The 19071-nt window shown below is 37.3% G+C and overlaps 1 protein-coding gene across 1 annotated transcript; it reads right to left on the bottom strand.

Moving 5' to 3' along the window:
* Nucleotides 1-1186: 1186 nt before the first annotated feature.
* Nucleotides 1187-18733, bottom strand: DCUN1D5 (defective in cullin neddylation 1 domain containing 5). Its single transcript, XM_030234765.2, has 8 exons — nt 18520-18733; nt 15921-16003; nt 13325-13395; nt 12828-12919; nt 7918-8026; nt 7719-7823; nt 6928-7030; nt 1187-6169 (listed from the first exon to the last, which is right to left on the bottom strand). The coding sequence occupies exons 1-8, from the start codon at nt 18597-18599 to the stop codon at nt 6114-6116; spliced, it is 699 nt and encodes a 232-aa protein (XP_030090625.1). The 5' UTR covers nt 18600-18733; the 3' UTR covers nt 1187-6113.
* Between the last annotated feature and the right edge of the window lie 338 nt (nt 18734-19071).

A 19071-nucleotide genomic window follows, 5' to 3' on the forward strand; every position in this document is an offset into this window, starting at 1 on the left:
CAGAACCACTCAAAGGAAGAAAAAACACCATCAGGATAGATTTGCATAGGACAGAAAGGTGACTAGCCACTTCCACAGCCCCAAAGAAGTACATATGATTTAGGAAAGCTGAGCAGGACAGAATATCCTTTCTAATTCTCCTTCAAAAATCTTCAAAATCTTAGCTTCAAAATCTTTCTGAGCAGTTTCCACCACATTGAACGCTAGATGAGTAACAATTCTATATTTATTTTCATGTATAAAAATGCATGTGCATGTATAGAGGCTACAAATCTGGAATGGGGAGAGAGCATACCCCTGGTTACACCAAGAATCATGGAAATACAGGGAAAAATGGCAGGATATGACTGTATTTTATTTGGAAATATATTTCCTATTCCTTCCCCTATGCGCGATCAATATTTCCATTTCCCATCTTGGCAGAAGCACCATGTCATGACCCATGCCCAGTCCTCAGAGCTCCAGCAGTGGTCTTTCTACTACTACAGTGCATTACTACTCAGTCCTGATGCAAAAAAAGCCCAACATGCATGAGGGAATAAACCATTTCCTTTGTTTTGTAGGCAGAACCAATACCTGTAACTACTACACAAAGCATCACTCCACTGCAAGTGTCAGGTATGCAGAGAGCCTATTTTTCATATAACAAAATGTTCCTCTTCCTACTGTTGTAATCTGAAAAAAATCAAAGCCATTACATGTGTCATGGATTAATGATTTTTTTCAGATGCGTCCTAACATTTTGTCTGTCTTCAAATTAACATGTTGAGCAGTTTATGAGGATGAAATATACAGCTGTTAATCATATTTCTTTGTAAGTTTTAATCATTGAGAGACATTACATCATAGGATACCCCTTTTTTCATTCGAAAAACTAATTTATAGTTACCTGATTTTGAATGCTAAAATAATTTCACGTTAAGCCTTTGATAGTTAGGAGGCTAGATACCGCATCTACCATTTCACTTTATAATTTAATTATTATAATAGGCACAATAAACCTTTCTGAAATATCCTAATATTTAAAAGCATTAAAAAAACTCACCTCAGTGCTATTACCAGAAAAAAAATTAGGTAGCAGTCTGTGTTCTAGCCCTTTAATTTACTACCATAAAATGAAGAGTGAAAGTAAACAAAGTAATTCTGTAAACACCAAGAAAAAAAATAAGTTGCACATTAGCTAGAATTAAAATCAACAAAAATTACCTTTATTTTATAATCAGCACTAATTCATGACTGAGCTGACAAAAATATACTCATGGATAAATCCCTGAAACAGAGAGAGATTCTTTCTTTAATTGCCATAATTAGGTAAGAAATTTAATTCAAGAAGCTAGAGAACTTTATGTCTTGAAAGCAACTTTATCAATACAGTTTCTAGAGAAACAGGACACAACCATTAAATTTTCATAACTTACAAAGTAGTAAGTAATTCAATAGAAACACACTGGAACCAACCCGGATTAAAGAAATAATGTTTGGCTCATCAAGACAAACATCTGTCCAATCTAAGGCCTAGAAAACAAATTCACTAACTAACATCTTCTGTCATTGTTATTATGGTCACTGTTCAGGGGAAAAAGCCAAGGAGATCCAAATACGTAGAGAGTGTCATACTCTGATTAAATAGGACAAAAACAGGAACAAGATTAGAGTTTAGAATCCAGATGATGCGATACACCAATTTCATTTTGGTGATGCACCTGGCACTGGCTTGAAATTAAAATAAAAATTAAGATAACACAGGCTACATAACCTCGCAGTGCATGTTCAGGCTATTAATTCAGTGCCCTTTCTCACAGATACAGGAAAAAATACAGGAAGAATGATAATAGAGATGGGTAAAGAATTAACAAAACTCTTGCCATCACTTGTAAATATGAGATGCCTGCTGTGTATATGCCAGTAAACTTCTACTGCCTCAGGAAGGCATCAGGAACTTCACTGTCAAAACCAATATAAAGCAGAACCGTGGAGGCAACAAACAGGCATTGCCTTAGGTCTGAGAGAGACTGAGGGAAGACTGTCCTGAGGCAGGTATGGCACCAGACCTCAACAACTAGGAAGTGTCAAGAGTGGAACCAGCTGCAACTGGAGGGAAAGCAGTGCTATTAACTCAAACATATGACAGGATGTTGTCTTTGATCCTTTCTGTAATGGGCTCTGAAAGACCCTATGGAAGAGTATATTAGGAAATACCAAGTCCTTTCCTAAAAACACATATATGACTCAAGAGATACATGGGAGGAGAGTGAAGGGATGCAGCTGGGGAAGACAGGAAAGTTCATTCCCTCTTCATTCACATGCACTGCAACAGGTACAAATACAGGAACTGTATTCATTCAATGAATAATTAATGACAGTTAATTTCCAAGATCATGATGTTCTATCAGCACCTAATAACATAGGATATAATCAAGAACAGTGTTTGCTGTTACTCACAGTTGTGATAAAGTGCTATTTCCTACATCTACACACAGAAGCAAAGAAACTCTTCAATAAGGTTGACTCAACAATGAGACTGATCCGTCTTGCTGGAATTAAGTTACCTCAGTGATTTTATGAACAATTATAATACACAAAAACAAATAAGGAAAAACTAAGAGGCAGCATGACAAAATAAGTTTTCTGCTCTATGACAGACCATTTTATTCATCACACTTAATAAAGCTAAACCTGTACAAGTTTCTAAATTTTGCTTTGAAGGAAGTATTTACTAGCTCAAAATATGAAAACATCAGAAACATTGAACTTATGGTTCCTTTTGCAATTTTTGTGCAGTCATGACCACTGTATCTGCACAAAGCTTTTGACAAATACAAAAAAAAACCCAAAATCCTGAACAAAAGCCACAGAGACCACAGGGCCCTCATCCAGGCTACTCAAAACAGGTACCAAGCTGATGTCCGTGGTCATGTCAAAAGCCAAATTCAAAGCCTGTTACATAGAAAAGTGAAATTATAGCCATCAGTAAAGAACTAAGGAAGCCAATTTAAACAGTAAAGAGAAACTGAATCAAAACTACATATATAGTTAAAGACATAGGTAAACAGACACAACTGTTCAATTCAAGATCACATTTTTACATAGGAGAAATACTACATTTTGATCTACCAGTATGGCTTTTCCCATGAATAGGTGGGTGTTTTCAGATTTTAAACTGAAAACTGTTAGTTGCCTAAGAAAACTAGAAGTGATTAATGATGTTAGGAACAACTAATGTCAAGAAGTGAAAGTGAGATTAATGTGAAATTTATAGCATTAAGATAGACACCACTATGATTTAATTTTGGAAGACATTTCACCTTCAATTTGTCATACTGTGGCAGCATATTTCACATGTGACCTTTCATCTTAGAACACTGAAAGATAAGGCATAACTTTAAAAAAAATTCCATAGACTGAAATACACCTGAGCAAAACAAAGACTAAAATTCAAAGACTAAAGAAAGCAGAAGTCAAGTTTTGACTTGTGGACATGCACAAAATTAAAAAACAAAACAAATGTTAACAGCTATTGGCACTAATCCACAATAAACTGTAAGGTGATGTAATAAAACAGCTAATAAACATGATCAGTTCACAATGAAACTGTACGAGCCATTAATTCACACTGAAACAGTACACCTCACTGCTGTTTTAAGCAAAAAAACAGGACTTAGAATTCTATTTTATTCAAACTTGAAAAACTATTTCAACTAGTTTAAATACATTAATCCCCAAAGTTTTACAGTAACTGATTATTTTCAATCACTCACACAACCACATTGTAAATCCCTGAAACATGGATTTATTATAGGAATACTGATAAAACCTTAACAGATACAAATGATACATTACACAGTGTCTTACACCTTAATGGCAAGTACTTAACTCAGATTGGTAGGTGCATCGCACCTACTTTTACACTCTAATATCATCCTCTAGGGCCAAATGTTTAAATTGAATTCACAACAGCTTGCAGTTACCTAAAAGCAATGATTTTTTAAAAAAATCAAGCTATAAAAGATTCTTCTGACCAGTATTTCTGGTGGAAAGAGAACACCGTAGTGGGGACTAAATACAGTATGCAAGGAGAGTCATTGCAGTGAACTTGAAAGCCATTTCAGAATCAGCATCCCTGAAGAGATTTAATATACAGCAGTACATCCCTTGACATCAGTTACACGGTGCATGTTTATCTGTGCATCTCAGGACCTTATTGTACCAGCAGGTCTTAGGACTGTTGAAATTAATCTCATTCTGGCACAAGCTTTCTATGGGGTAGGGCAATTCCTAAATGAAAGGCACTCTGTTATGAGTGAAATCAGGATTATCAGCAATGCAAATGGATAACTTGTAACATATTGAAGGGAAATCCTGCAGCTTACACGAGGTCTAAAATTAGGTACTTTCTGTAAAATAGGGGAAAACATATTTAGAGCAGCTGTAGTGCATCTGTTTACATGCACACAAACACTAGCCATTGTACAAGCAGAAATCTTTCAAGTATCTTTTCTGCCAGCGCTTTTCTCACTTGGGTGAAACCAGGCTTCGACAGTTCAAGGTGACTTGCAGAACAGCCCACAGCAAGCACATCTCTAAGAGAAGCTGCAAGTGTGGTACTTGGTAGTAGAAAAAGAGCACAGGCACACAGCATGAGTTGGTACCCCTTATTTCTCTTCATACCTTTGCTTTTTTTTCCACCCTCCTTCTTAAAAAAAAAAACATATTGGAAATACAGCTTTCCTTAAGGACAGGAAAACTCACGCTTCTTAGTCTGACTAAGGGATGTGCAAAACAGAAGTAATTTCCCTGAGGCAAAGATCTTCAAGTCATGCCTAGCTTACATTTTCTATTCTTATTTCACTTCTTAAAATATTTGGCACACAGGCCTTGATCACCAACTGAGTCTTCCAGTATTATCACAGTCTGTATAATACATTTATATAGTAAAGCAGAAGTTGCAAATGCTTCATTCTTTCATTCTGATTTGGTTTTTCACATTTACTGATTAAAATCTCTCTCCTTCTCAAGGGTGGCATTGAGTCTCCTGGGCACGGAGGTAGAGTGAGAAACTTCTACTGTATATAAAGGTTGTCATGAATACTGAATGTCTAAAAGGGCAATCACAGTAGTTTGGGACTCAGAACGCCGAGTAACAGGGTGACATTTAATATCCTGTTATATACAGCCTGTTACTTGGTCAAATGTAGGTGATTAAATAGTTGCTTCTTCATTTATATTATGAAAACCATCCAGGGATGAAAAAAAGTCAGGAGCGCCTCCAGTCTAAAACATGTAAGAAGAAAAGCCTGAAACCAAGTCTTCCCAATTTTCCCTTTTAAAATATAAATTGCACTTGTACAAAGCAATCAAAAAAGCCTAAATAGCAGTAAAAATCTGAAGCTGCCTTGCTGTACCAGAGTATCTGTGTTCAGTATCTGATGTACAGGCAACTAGTTTTCAGCCATTCTGCACACAGAGCCATTTCTTCTACAACTTTCTACTTTGAAAGGGTCTGCCATTAAATGCCATGCCACTGGGTGGGGAATAAACAAAGAAATAAAACACAACAGCAGGAGTTTAAGGCCTTTATCTTCATGAGGAGCTGAAAACTGTGGCACAACCCATGACCAATCCATACTACACAAATTAGCACACTCCCACCCAGGGCTTCCAAAATCAGTCATTCTTTCTAACATCTGCCACACAGACAATCACACCAACAGCAAGCAACAGTGCCAATTAAGCATTTTAAGGTCTTCAAAAATTCATAACAAAGGGCACTTCTGAGAAAGATATCTTATAGATTTGGTTTTAAAAATAGACACCACACTCACATTCAAGGGACATCCTTCACTTTTAGGCCTTTGTCACAAATCTGAATCTTTATTGTTCTGAAATAAACGCTATAAACATAAGACTCAAAACAAGAACTCCAACTTTCAGTCTCAGAAGAGGTGTGGTTCAATGCCCATATCACATGTAACAAGAAAGTCTCCTTAAAAAAGGAAAAAAAAATTACTGTAAAGTCTTTCTTTTGAATGAAAATGCAATCCTTTGTTTTTCTCATTACTTTGTGTACAGGCGGGCACCAAAAAAAAACTTTTGCATTTTCTTTTGAATTCTTGCTATGACGCTTGACGAACTTTCTGCCATTCAACAAATTCATCCAGAAGTACAGGCCCTGCAAACAGATAAAACTTGCAGTTATAACTGGCAATGTGTTTCAAACACCTTCGTTTAAAGTATGAGGGTTAAAACTACTGTTCAAGGAAACATCCATGGCAATCCCATGGTAAAATGCTCATAGTTTAGTACAATCATTCCAATCCAAGAAAGATAAAAAGTGCAAAAAACCCCTACTTTATGGAAAAAATTGTTCCCGATATCTGACAGGTGGAGTGAACTGAATGGAAGGCAAAAAAATAATCTTACAAATCTTGTAAATCAGCACAACTAACTCCTCCTTCCCAAAGTTTTCAAAATTGTGAATAATTAGAACATGGACCAAAACGAGACTTTGGCAATTCAGTCATGGCATGACTGACTACAGCCAGGTGGAACGTTCAGCCCCAAGTACCAGGAGGTAGGCAAAAATTGTTAAGCTACAGTTTATTATGTATTAGTACAAAATGAGAGTTTGCTATTTATAATTCTACTTGCAAATCTACAGCTACATGCAGCAAGCACCTTCACTAGATTCTCACTGAATACAAGCTGGCTCAAGTAAATCATCATACTATTTACATACTATACCCCTGAGAAAAAGTAGGAAAAATTAATATCTGCAGCTTGACGATGGATGGTTATCAGGGCTGTTTTTGTATTCATTGTTGGAAAAAATTAAACCTTACAGTATTGTTTCTGTTATAGAAATTTGTTTTATGCAATTTTATAATTCTCTGCTAATACTTGAATAAGCGAAACATTATGAATACTTACATGCACCATCTTCATCATAGTTGCTAAGATCTGCATGGACAGTTCTGCTGAACTCTAGTACATTGTACCACTGATCCTTGTTCATAACTCTATACTTCGATTGCTAGGAAAAGTAATTTCAAAATATTAAAATGTCAAGTGGCATTTGGTACTTCATTGCATTTAACTTTTTATCTTCAATGAGTTCCTAAAAAACTATTTAATGGGTAACAATGGCTATTACTTACTTGATTTTCCATTCTTAAAAATACTACACAGAACATATTTTGCAGTTATGAAATGATTTCTTGAAGATCAGAACAGAATCAAATTCCCCAAAACCTGGAAATCAGTAAGTCACCACTCTAAGCTTCAAAAATTGGTATATTTTTGCCTTGCCCTAAAGTAGGGCATATCTAGCTCAGATGTATTTGCAGAATGATTAAAAAAAAAAAAAAAGCCTCTTTTCTCCAGGGTAAAATACATTATGATCGTAAGGACATACAAAGCAAACTTGAAATGCAGTGCAGATGCAACTGAAGAGAGTAGTGGGGCTCTACTAATTTACTTCCAGATATATATTTACAGTAAAACCAATATAGAATTTTAGCTGCCTTTGATAAATAAAGGGGCTGGGGCACAGGGAGGAAGATAAGGATCTGTGATGCATACAAGAACATCACTGTTTCATAAGCACATTGAGCAAGGTAAAGGGAGCAATATGGATACATTCTTGAGGAAAAAACCCACAATATTCTCACAAAACAGTCCGACTACTATGCCAACATTCATGAAGTCAAGGAAACTTGTACCTCCAGGTATTGATAAAATACTGAAAACAGTGGCCAAGTTCTTCCGAGCAGAAGAGCTAACATGGACTTTGCAGTATCAATATCAAGACTTCGCTGGTCTTTTTCCTAAGGTTGAATAAAGAAAGCACAGAAACCAATCAAGGACAAGCTTGTTGAATAAATAAAATTAAGAACTTTCCTAACATTTCAGCAGTCTTACCCTTGCAAAATCAAAGGCGTATCTGTAGATATTCTTAAAGGATGAAATGTCATTCAACTGTGACCGTAAGAAGTCAAATTTACTCTGTAATTTTTCTGTACAGTCACACCTTAAAAAAAAAAAACAACAAAAAACCAAAACGAAAACATTAGGAGCTCAAAACACAACATCAGGCAACAAAAAAAAAAATTCAGCAAACATAAAAAACTGAAATCACCATAGCACAATCATTAGTTATACAGGAGTAATACTGTGAAACTGACTTGAAGAATCTTGAGTATGCTCAATATTTGCAGCTTACTGAAATGATGAATGCTGGCTTCAGTAAGCAAGTTTTTTGTTTTAACTATATCAGCAAGATAATACTAAGTGCATGCAACACATCCCAAATAATAGTCTTTTAATTCCAAACTCTTTAATCTATATTTATACCCAGCAGTATCTTATCTTCCAATCACTATGAATGTTTGAAGATAACATCATTAAGTGTGCATTAAGGGACAAAATCCAGCTGTAAACAATGGGAAAATGTAAACCCTAAATATGTAGTTTTCAAGTGTGTGTTTACAAATGGAAGGATTGAGCAGGCACTCTGCAAAACATACTAGTCTGCTCATGTTTTATGACTGACAAATGCAAGTTCTGATAAAACCTTTATCACCTGATTAATAGTCAGTAACAATTCAACCGAAAAATCAAAGGCTGTATGAGAAGGTACAGGTCCACTAGTCAATAGGATAAAGCTTTGGCAAAAATAACCCTTTGGCAGAAAGATCTTCTTGTACTTTACTCAGCAAGGAAATAGAAAATGGGTCAGATTCACCAACAATGGCAAAGGAGAATGCAATTTAACTTTGCTAATCCTCCAGAAAATACTCACTCAATAGAACAGTTATAACAGGACAATCTACTCTTATAAAAAAGCTGCCATGACAAAAAAAGAATAAATTGAAAAAATCTGCCTTGCCTCGTATCCTTCATGAAGAAGCATACTTTCAGAACTGCAGCTGTACATAAATTATTCCTCTGGTCATGCGTCCCCCGTTTAGCAGTCTGACTCTCAGAGAATACATCTGCACCTCTAACAGCTCCACATGGACTTGTCACACAGACCCCCAGAAAAGGGCTGCTGAGATGCTGGGCTTTGATGCTGTACTTTGCCCATAGCTGATATTTCCTGTTCCTCAGATCTGCCAGCCTGTGTGTGCACAGCTGTCTGTCAGTCTGTCTCTCTCAGACAGAGACAAGAGAAATATAGCAATTCCAACTGATGCAACCTTTTATTATTTCTTGTTCCTAGCAGCATCTACCTAAAGCAGCACTAAGTCCTAGCCAACACTGGTGTTAACTATTCGCTAATTAGGCCACATATTCAGATGACAACTAGTATATTCTGTGATAAACCATATAACTAATTGAAAAGAACTCTTGTTAAATGAAATTTGATAAATTTAACTTAAAAAAATTACTTTTTTTGTCTTCAGCCATCTAACTGGTCTGTATTCTAATATTTAACCGTTAAAACAGCATTATGCTATGCTGGAAAGGCACAGTGTTTTTTATTCATATTTCTTCTAACGTTCAAAGCTTCATATTTCCACCAGAATGTTCTACACATTTGAGGACAAATCTACCTATTTCATCTACCTAAATGCTCAAGTTTTAAGTGTACTAGTGACATATAAAATATTTATAGTTGGTTTATCACATACTGTTAAGTATCATTTGATAGATTATTTACCATATAATGGGTAAACTCAGATTTCAGTATGTTTAAATTTCTTGCAAACTACTTTGTTAAAATTGTTCATATAATCATAAATCTAAGTGCAAAGTAAATGCCAGCTATTGTCTACAATACTATTGGCTTTGTGTATTTTAATACACAATTGATTCTTTTGAAAAAGTTGGTATGAAAATGTGCAGTAATTAAGTGTCATGACTCCTAAGCAATTTATTATCAGTGCATTTATAACCAAAAAGCCAAATGGATGCTCAGACCAGCACCAACCTCTGAATCCCAACACACAGACAAGTTTTGGTTGAAGCTGTTTAGGGCATTTCTGTACCTAGCCACTGACTTTCCTCCCAAAAAGAGGTGAGGAGTTGTCACACTCCTCTTTGACAGAGGTACAGGTGCCTGTGTGGCTGCACCATAAAACATATGACTGAGGTCACCCATACTTGGAGTAATCTTCCTAACAACCAGAACAACCTTCTAATTAGCACAAGTGAATTAACACGAAACTCCTGTACAGATACTGGAAAAAGATGTGATTTCTCAATCTGTCTTTACTGAAAGATAGCACTGAATAGCATTACTGCAAGATCAACAAAATTAGACATTAGCTTACTACAGTCTCTTCTCATCCCTGTGTCATATTTTAAGAAAACTCAAATTAGCACTACAAAGAGAATGTATTTTAATTTCTGTTAGATACAGAGAGATCGTCTGAGGCATAGCTAACATGGACAAAGTGATGATTCATTAACTCCTACTCAGTTATTCCAATGTTTTATATTTCATAGCTCTTCACATATACTTGTCTTTAGTAAAAAGAAAAATCAGTAAGATGTATACAAACATTAAACCAAAAGCATTTAATTTTAGTATATACATTTCATCCTAAGAGGATGAAATAATTGGCCTAGCAGAGGTACTTGATTCTCTCTGCTATGAAGAGAGCCTGCATATATACATACATATATTTGTATATGCACACACATATGGGGCAGAATTCACCCCACCCACACAACATACTGGAAACCTTCCAGCCTAAGTTGCTTAGGTCTCATAAGATGATATTTAGGGCTGAATTCACCTTCGTTTTGACACTATCTACCTCACCACACATTTATTTTTCTCATCTCTAAACAGCAAATTTCACCAGCATATTATGAAACAACATGCAGAGAGAATGTCACTTCAAGATTCAGGCACCCAAATGCTGCCATCTAACTGTAGATTAGAGATGTCCTAAGCTTCAGGAGTTGCATTCATACAGGACTAGGCAAGCAACCTCTAGGAGCAATTCAGGTGACCAGTCATTAGCTCTTAGGGCAAACTGGATACTTCCCTAGGCTCCACTACACTAACTGATCTCCAAAGACTGCAATAAGAGTTTAAGAAATCCAGCTCTTGCATATAAACCAAACATTTAGGTATCTTACTGTTGAGCTGAATCCCACCCAGCACTGTTCATGCAATTATCTTGTGTAACATTTCACATATTTAGAAATAAAAATTCTATACAGAAGTCTATGTAGAATACACTCTAGGGTTTGAATGCATTTCAATCTCATTTCTTCATGCAAAAATTACAAGGAAAAGAAATAAGCTATGTATGCATGCAATAATATTTTACTCTTTAAGTGTAAAACCCTTTTCCTTCAAACATCTGTCAAACCTTTCAAGAGAAAATAGATAACCCTATTCCAGAAGGACTCCCATAATATGATCCTCCCTTCCTAGTAAGCAACAACAGCACAAGTCTACAGGTTTGTATTTTCTTTCATCATGGTTTAACCCCAGATGGTAGCTAAACACCACAGAGCTGCCTGCTCACTCCCAGCCAAAACCCGCACGTATTTTTTAACCAATGGATCTTGAGTTGTGCTATGTGAGCGTCTCTGCTTCACCCAGCTGCTTAGCCAGCTTTTTAGAGAGCAACAGGGGAAGCAAAACATACACATCAACTGCTTTAAGCTTAGGCAAGTGCTCTCAGCAGAAGTCTGTTTCTATGAAAACACACAGCAGCACCCTATTTTCAGTATTAAACACATTTAGACTATAGCATGACCAGCTCTGTTCTGAGAAGAACCAGAAGATTTCCAATCAGCAAATTATTAGAAACAAAGTCTAAAACATTAGCTCTGAACAGGTGCCTAATTTCATACATCTATCTGCTTGCATTCTGTGAGACTGGCTAACTCTTGACAGCTTCTATTGGGGCATAAAAATTAAATACTTCAGATAAGTGACCCATTCACTGCATCTGAAAAATCATGCACCCAGAATCTAATCTGTCATCTTGAATTTCAGGCAATTTAATAATTCCTGCTCCTAATTTAATTTCTGGTGATAGTCACAAAATAATCAAGGCATCTGTCAGAAGCCTGATCCCCAATTTAAGTAAGAGTTGAGAGTCCAGAGTCACTTACTCCACAGTTTTGAGTAACCAGAGGGTATATGCCTGATAGAATTTCCCAAACCAATCCACAACTGACAGGGCACTGTGCTCTAGCAGCAATAGTAGTTCCCTACTTGTAATATTAAATGCAGTGTTATAACAAGACACCCTTAAAACATTAGGGTACTGTAAGTAGCTACACAAAGAATGAACAAAAAGTAACTACTGTCTTAAGCCTCACAAAAAGCTGATTACTTTAATGTAAGAAACAATCTCTTTAGGCATAGCATTAACTAATCAAAAACTCAAATGCAAACAGAAAGAGCAAGAAGTTAACTTATAAATTGAAAAGGTGTTATTTAATCAAAGCAATAAACACGGCTTCTGATGTGCATCTAATAAATAACACCAATACCCAAAATTACTATCCATACAGTCCTCAACTGTAAAGCTCAGAAATCACTAAAATATTTCCATAATATCAGGGCTGAGATATGGTTATGTGCATCTACAGATCTACTAATATAACTAGAATGGTATTTTAACATACTGTTGCAAGAAAAAGAAGCAACCAAAACCTGACTTAACTAGGTTTAGACAATAACATAATCCTTTGAGTGAACTCAGATTAATTTTGCAGTTGTGGACCAAAACAAGAACTAAAAGCCAGCTTTTTTTGTGTCTTATTTCCAACATACATGAAACAGAACAAGAATAGTTAAGTTATAGGTACAATTATAAAATTAGAACATTCTATTAGATATGTTAAAACACTCTTACTGTAATGAGGTCATTCCTTTTAACCATTCTTCCTTGGTAAAAAATCCCATGCTTTCAGCCTCTAGTTTCCAGGCTAAAACTAACATAATGATCTAGGAAAAACAAAATAAAAACAATGGGAGGAAAAGGGGTCAGTACATAAGAAAAGACTGACTTACTAATGTCCAAGAACAAAACTCTAAAACATTCAAACATTCTAGCAATTGTGGTACATGCTTGGTCTTCATATTTGTTGCCATTAAAAAAAAATTCAGCTATATGCAATTTTTCCCTCGATTTCAATTTTTGAAAATTAAGTATTACTATAATAAACCCACCCAAAAAAACCTAACACAACAGCCAAGTAAAACTGATGTATACAGGTGAAATATCTTAGAGCAGCTCCTACAAGCAGGAACATGAAAAACTCTCTGCTTAGTGGAGTTAGGAGTTATATACAGAATTTAACCTTATCAAATATCCCCTTAGGTGTTATTAGCACTATGAAAGAAACTTACATTTTCAGGTTCAACACCGATGTCTTCACAGAATTTTTCCATTCCTTCAGGGCCTACAACTTCATCAGGACCTTCAAAGCAAAAACCACACCAGAGTGAAATCCAAGTAACTTTCACTGCTTGTCAGAGTTATGAACAATAATTAGGCTATATTGTACCCAAAGTATTTCTAAAAACATTGAATTACACTACTATGTAGCTTTTAAGCAAGACTTATTCTATCAAGTGCAATTGTGTAGGCACTTATGTGCCACACCAAATTATTTGTGCTGTGCATTGCCTCCCTAGGATAGCAGATCAGCCATTTTAGTTTTGTATCTAAGTTCTCAAAAGATTCCATTGAGCTTCCTATTGATGCAGCTCAACTCCAATAACTGTGGCAGTAAATTGTTTTAAGACAATTTGAGTACTGCTACTCTCTGCTGGAGTTACTTTATGAATAATGGTCTTCAAAAATTATTTAATCAACAACAAAAGAACTCTAATTCTGTCTGAGCGACTGTTCAGATATTATTCTTTTGATGGTGCTAACATTATGGGTTTACATTAACACAGAGGGTGAATCTGCAAATAATGTAAGATGAGTTTTACAGTGCTGAGTAAAATAAAGTGAGAACAATAAATTGAAGAAATGCTGAGCATATTAGCCATATACAAAGCAAAAAATAAGGTTCAGGGCAGCAATGAAAACAAATTGATTAGGACCACAACAGTTAGTGTCATGCTGTCATTTCTCCGTTTTAAGAGGAACGTCTCTAAAATGCAGCAAGATAGTGCCTTTAAAGAGTGCAAACAGATACACTCTAGGGCGTTTTGTTCCTCTAATCTCTCTGGCTTCAGTTATTTTGACTAAACCTCCAAAAATTACTCCTACTGGGCAGTCAAATATTATTAAAAGGCCTGTCAACACAGTATTTTAATTTGTCCTGGATCATTACATTAACATTTAGTAAGTATGAACGAATGCAAAAGGCAAAGGTTTTAGGATCCAAACAACATCCACTTCACAACTTTTTGGCCAATTTTGCTACTTATAATAGGCAGAGTCCTTGATGAATCTGTCTCCACTTTATCTGCTGCCAGTGTAAGCAGAAGCCTCTTTAAAAGTTTGGATAAAGTGCTTTGAATAACTACTCACTGTGAGACAAGAACATTGTCAATAATACCTGTTGAGAATGGTTACTTTTGCAGAAGAATAAAATCCAACTGACACTTAACATCATGAATCCCTACCTCCTGAAAAATATTGCAAAGGACATTTTGCCTACATAAACAGTGCCAAACAGTGTTAGATAGAAAATTCTTAAAAAAAGAAGGCAAGTTATTAAGAGAAGGGTTATGAACATACAAGGGTTCACTGGTAATGACAAGTAAAAGCTTGAATGAGTGTTTCTGGTCCAGAAATCATACATAAAACTCATACACTTGTATGTCTCTGTATAGTTTTATCTTTTAATGGAACTATTTTATCTTCTATTGTATATAATTTAACTGGAATTCTAGCTTGTGATGGAAATGTGGCATTTTTTGATTGCTGGTTAACTAAAGGTATAATTTCTTACATTAAATTCTTGACTCAATAACAAAGCCAAAATTTACAGACATTAAATTCTGAACAATGTGCAAACAAATTTATCACAAGAAAATTAACTTTGAATTATTATTTCCCTAGAAAAGACTCTACTCCAGAAGAGTATACCTCAGACCTAAAGTATAGAGCAGATTACTATAAACAAGAGTAGTTCATTGGTGTGAAAAGACTGCAAGGAAAAATATCAGTCCTGATAAATATACTCAAACCAATTGCTGGGAGATAAATCAGAAGCTCTCTCCATACTAAGATCTAGCAATTAATGAGTTTTAATCACCAACCAGTTATGATGGACCTTAAGTAGAGACTAGACAAGAAATTACTAACAATTCAGAAATCCTGAGTTCAGAAACCATGTAACTGGTAAATAAATAGCAGCAATAGTGTAATAAATTCTGCAAAATACACTGCATATTCACTTAAAGCAGCTATTCAATGGCAATTGTAAGTTACTTGAAAGAGGCTACTTCAAATAGTTCTGGAATGAAACATTGATATTTAAAATATAAAAAAATGTTAATACAAATTCTCAGATGGAAAACCAATGTAAACCTCTATTATTTTGTTTTGTAAAACAGAAATCCAAGGAGCTTAAATCATGACCTATAAAATTAGTCTTCCAATATGATCACAAAGAAGATGTAGTTAGACACATAAGCACCAATCTGAATTCTCTCAATGTCCTGACTTCTACTTGACAATTTCAAAGCAAGAAGTGCTTTGAAATTAGTATATCCTGGCTCAGCATTGTACTGCTCAGTATCTGCTATTTTATTTTAAAGTTATAAAGCATAGAATAAACAAAAATAAGTGAAAAAAAAACAAATACCAAGAAGGTAATAATAAAAGCTATCCTAATTCAAGTGCACATTATAAGGAAGCAAATACGGACATATCGTTATTTCTACATCAGCATACAAAAAGCAAAATGCAAGTAGTATTTTATGTATTTCTCTATTTAAAACAAAATCATGTAGTTTCAAACATGAATGCATTGCATATTACCTGCATATTCATAAAACCAAGCCAGGCACTTTTTGCTTGAAAAATGTTCCTCTCCACTTATTACTTTACCAGATGCTTGTGATCTGCATTAGCAAACAGAAACACAGGGATGAACAGTGTTATTTTAATGACACATGTGAAAACCAGGAAAAATTAAATTATACGACATTTATAATGAATCTATTTCAATTATTTAATGAGGTCAGTATACATCTAGAGTTATGCTGAATTTCATAAAAGGCATCTGTGTCAACCCCAGTTCCTGTTGGAACATAAAATTACCTTTAGATTACAACCATTTCATAGCTCAATTTATTGTAACTATTACTTTCCCTGAAATGCAGAAGTACTGTTATCTTGTAGATATTAAACAAAAAAACCCCATACAGATGGCCAAAATATCACTCCTCAGTAATTCAAATGCCTTATTATCTATTTTTATTTATACATACAGGCATTTAATGCTAGGTCTCCAATAAGCAGCTTGATTTTCAAGAGTGCTGAACATGCACAGATCCCATTAAGGTCAACAGAAGCTGAAGAGTTTGACATATTTAAAAGTCAGGCTATTTATAGTTAACCATGCAAATTTGGGAAAAATACTCGGTCAATTGGCTTACATTATACATGTAATTAAGCATCTACAAATTTTATAGATATTTGGGATGTATACCAGAAAAGTAGTGTGCAATCTGTGGCAAGACTGAAGCTGCTCAGCACACAGCTTCCCCCCATCATTGTCTTCATTATGTAACACACAACCCAGTTTGCCTAGGAAGTGAATTCTCTCATTTCTTCCAGTAAAAACACCGACTACACAAAGGCATCCTCAGTCATTAAAAAGTTGCAGCACCTTTTCAATGCATCCTCCTTTGAAACACAAATTATAGACTTTTGAAACAAGCTAAGGTTATTTCTAACAATGAGGTGAGAACTAACATGAGAGGGTTTAAAATTATGCAGCTCCCACATTGCAATTTCAAAATTAAAATGTCAAGCAGGAGAAGAATAGTTCAATTCTGAGAGGGGTGAACAACTTTAACTCCCATGTATCATTTTTAGCTTCACTGGAAAAGAACACAACACGCTTAAGAAGAGGCCTTCTGTGCTAAAAGCTAGAATTAAAGGAGTCCTACAAACATCCATCCATCCAACTGGCATTAGGAACACAATTCACCAGAAACAGGCAGAGTCATATGGTGTGCTATTGCTTATTGGCTTTATCCAGATTAACACAGATCTATCTGTAATCACTGATTTTACTAAAGAATATTACCAATAATTTGTTGTGTAAGAACATAATGCCAAAAATGCTAGTGTATTTAACATTTTCTGAACACCTAGCATGAACTCTCCCTTACATCATAGTTTTTGCCCAACAACTAGCTCCCTGTGGGTTTTTTTATTTTTTTCCCTCAGCTATGAAAAGACTAAGTAAAAGAAATTAGGATCATAAAATTTCGGTTAACAGTGTTCTAGAAAAACAAACTGAAAGTGAACACATGCAAACAAGTGCTAAGATGAGCAAGAAACTGAGAGTTGGTACTACAAACCAGAATAACTTAGGTTTTTAAAGTATACAAAATAAAGTATGAGAAAACAGAAGTGTTCTCTCTAAATATACTTTGAGGCAGAACCTTGAGGAAGTAGAGTGGTACAGGGGATAATGCTGGCACAAGAAAGAGATTTATAGGCAAGGGATAACACACTGAAACTTAAAGGCCATCAATGACTACAAAATGAGCTCTGGAATTGTCATCCAAAATGAACAGTCATAACAAAAAAAGAGCTCAAGTTTGGCCAGCCAACGAGAAAGGCTATCCACCACAATTTTTTTGCAATAGCCATTCCCGTTGTGCGCATTTCGCAAGTCCTTTGTATCCTCACGTCCTCAGGACGTTAGTCGTAACTACAGGTTTACTGGCATACTTAACAAGGTCTAATAGATGAAGCAGGCAGTTACTTCGGGGAAGCCACTCTGTAAGCTCCTGCTGCACCGCACTAATGGTTTATCATTCTAACAGCAACTTTTGCGTATCACGGCATAAAGCGGTCTTTTTATAGTAGCTAATGAGCAACATGCTTCCGACTCCTGTATTTATTAGAGACCTTTCCTGCTCTTGTTTTTCAGTGTGCTGACCTATCCTTCCAATTCACTGCGAAAAAAATATAAAAATAAAAAAAAGGGGGGAAAAAAAGGAAAAAAAAAAAAAAAGGAAACGACGATTTAGCACAGACACTCTGAGTACTGGCAATCTTAAAGTGCGGAGAGCCGCCTACCCCAGCGAGATAGAACGAATATGGGGACAAATGCCAGAACTGGCCCTTGAGGTACAGCCAAACCCAGCCGGGAATAGGAGCCGTTCTGTGGCGTTTCTCGCCGAGGCGTGACCACGCCGCCGCCGCGGCCGGCACGGCGAGCGCCGCACCTGCACCGGACGTGCCCCCCGGCACGACCGCGGCCCTGCCGGGGCCCGCCGGGCCGCACACGGCCCGCCCGCCGCCCCGGGAAGCCCCACGGCCGCCTCAGCCCGGGGCCCGCGGAGGAGCGGCCCGGGACGTGACCGCCGGCACCGGCCGCCGCCCCGCGAGACGGTACCTGCCGAGTTTACATTTCTTGAGACCGGTGTCTTCCGCCGCCGCCGCCCCCGAGGACTTCCTCTTCTTCTTCACCGGCATCGTCCTGCCTCGGGGCGGGGCCGCCCCGCTGCCGGGGCCCGCAGCCGAGGCCCCCCCGGGCTTGCTTCCCCTGGCAGCCGCCGCCTCCCAAGATCGGCGGTGAGGAAACGAGAGGAGACCCCGTTCCTGCTGGTCCTACCCAGCCCCACCGGGCGCTGCCGCCCGCCGCGGGCAGATGCCGCCGCCGCTCCGTTCCCAGAAGCGGGTGTCGTGCCGGGGGCGGGAGCGAGCGCGGGCGGTATCGGCTGCGGAGAGAACGGCGAGAACGACCCGGACACAGACGGCGCCGGGCAGGAAGTGGTAGCACCGGCGGGGCGGGGCCGCGCCGGGACCCGCCCCCGGGAGGGCGGGGCTGCCGCGCGCGTTTCCCGGACGGAGGGGGGCCGCGCGCGTGCCGGAGCTGGGGCCGTGTGGTGCCGGTTACGGCTTGGCGTTCGCAGCGAAATAAACGGGGAAGCGCCAGCCCTTCCAG

This window comes from Serinus canaria, chromosome 1 (genome assembly GCF_022539315.1).
Source record: "Serinus canaria isolate serCan28SL12 chromosome 1, serCan2020, whole genome shotgun sequence".
Taxonomy (NCBI): Eukaryota; Metazoa; Chordata; class Aves; order Passeriformes; family Fringillidae; genus Serinus; species Serinus canaria.

Coding starts and splice junctions, on each gene's coding strand:
- DCUN1D5 (XM_030234765.2), bottom strand. CDS start 18,599: ATGCCGGTGAAGAAGAAGAGGAAGTCCTCGGGGGCGGCGGCGGCGGAA. Junction 16,004..18,519: donor AAGAAATGTAAACTCGGCAG/GTACCGTCTCGC, acceptor TTGCTAATGCAG/ATCACAAGCATCTGGTAAAG. Junction 6,170..6,927: donor CTATGATGAAGATGGTGCAT/GTAAGTATTCAT, acceptor ATCTGTTTGCAG/GGCCTGTACTTCTGGATGAA.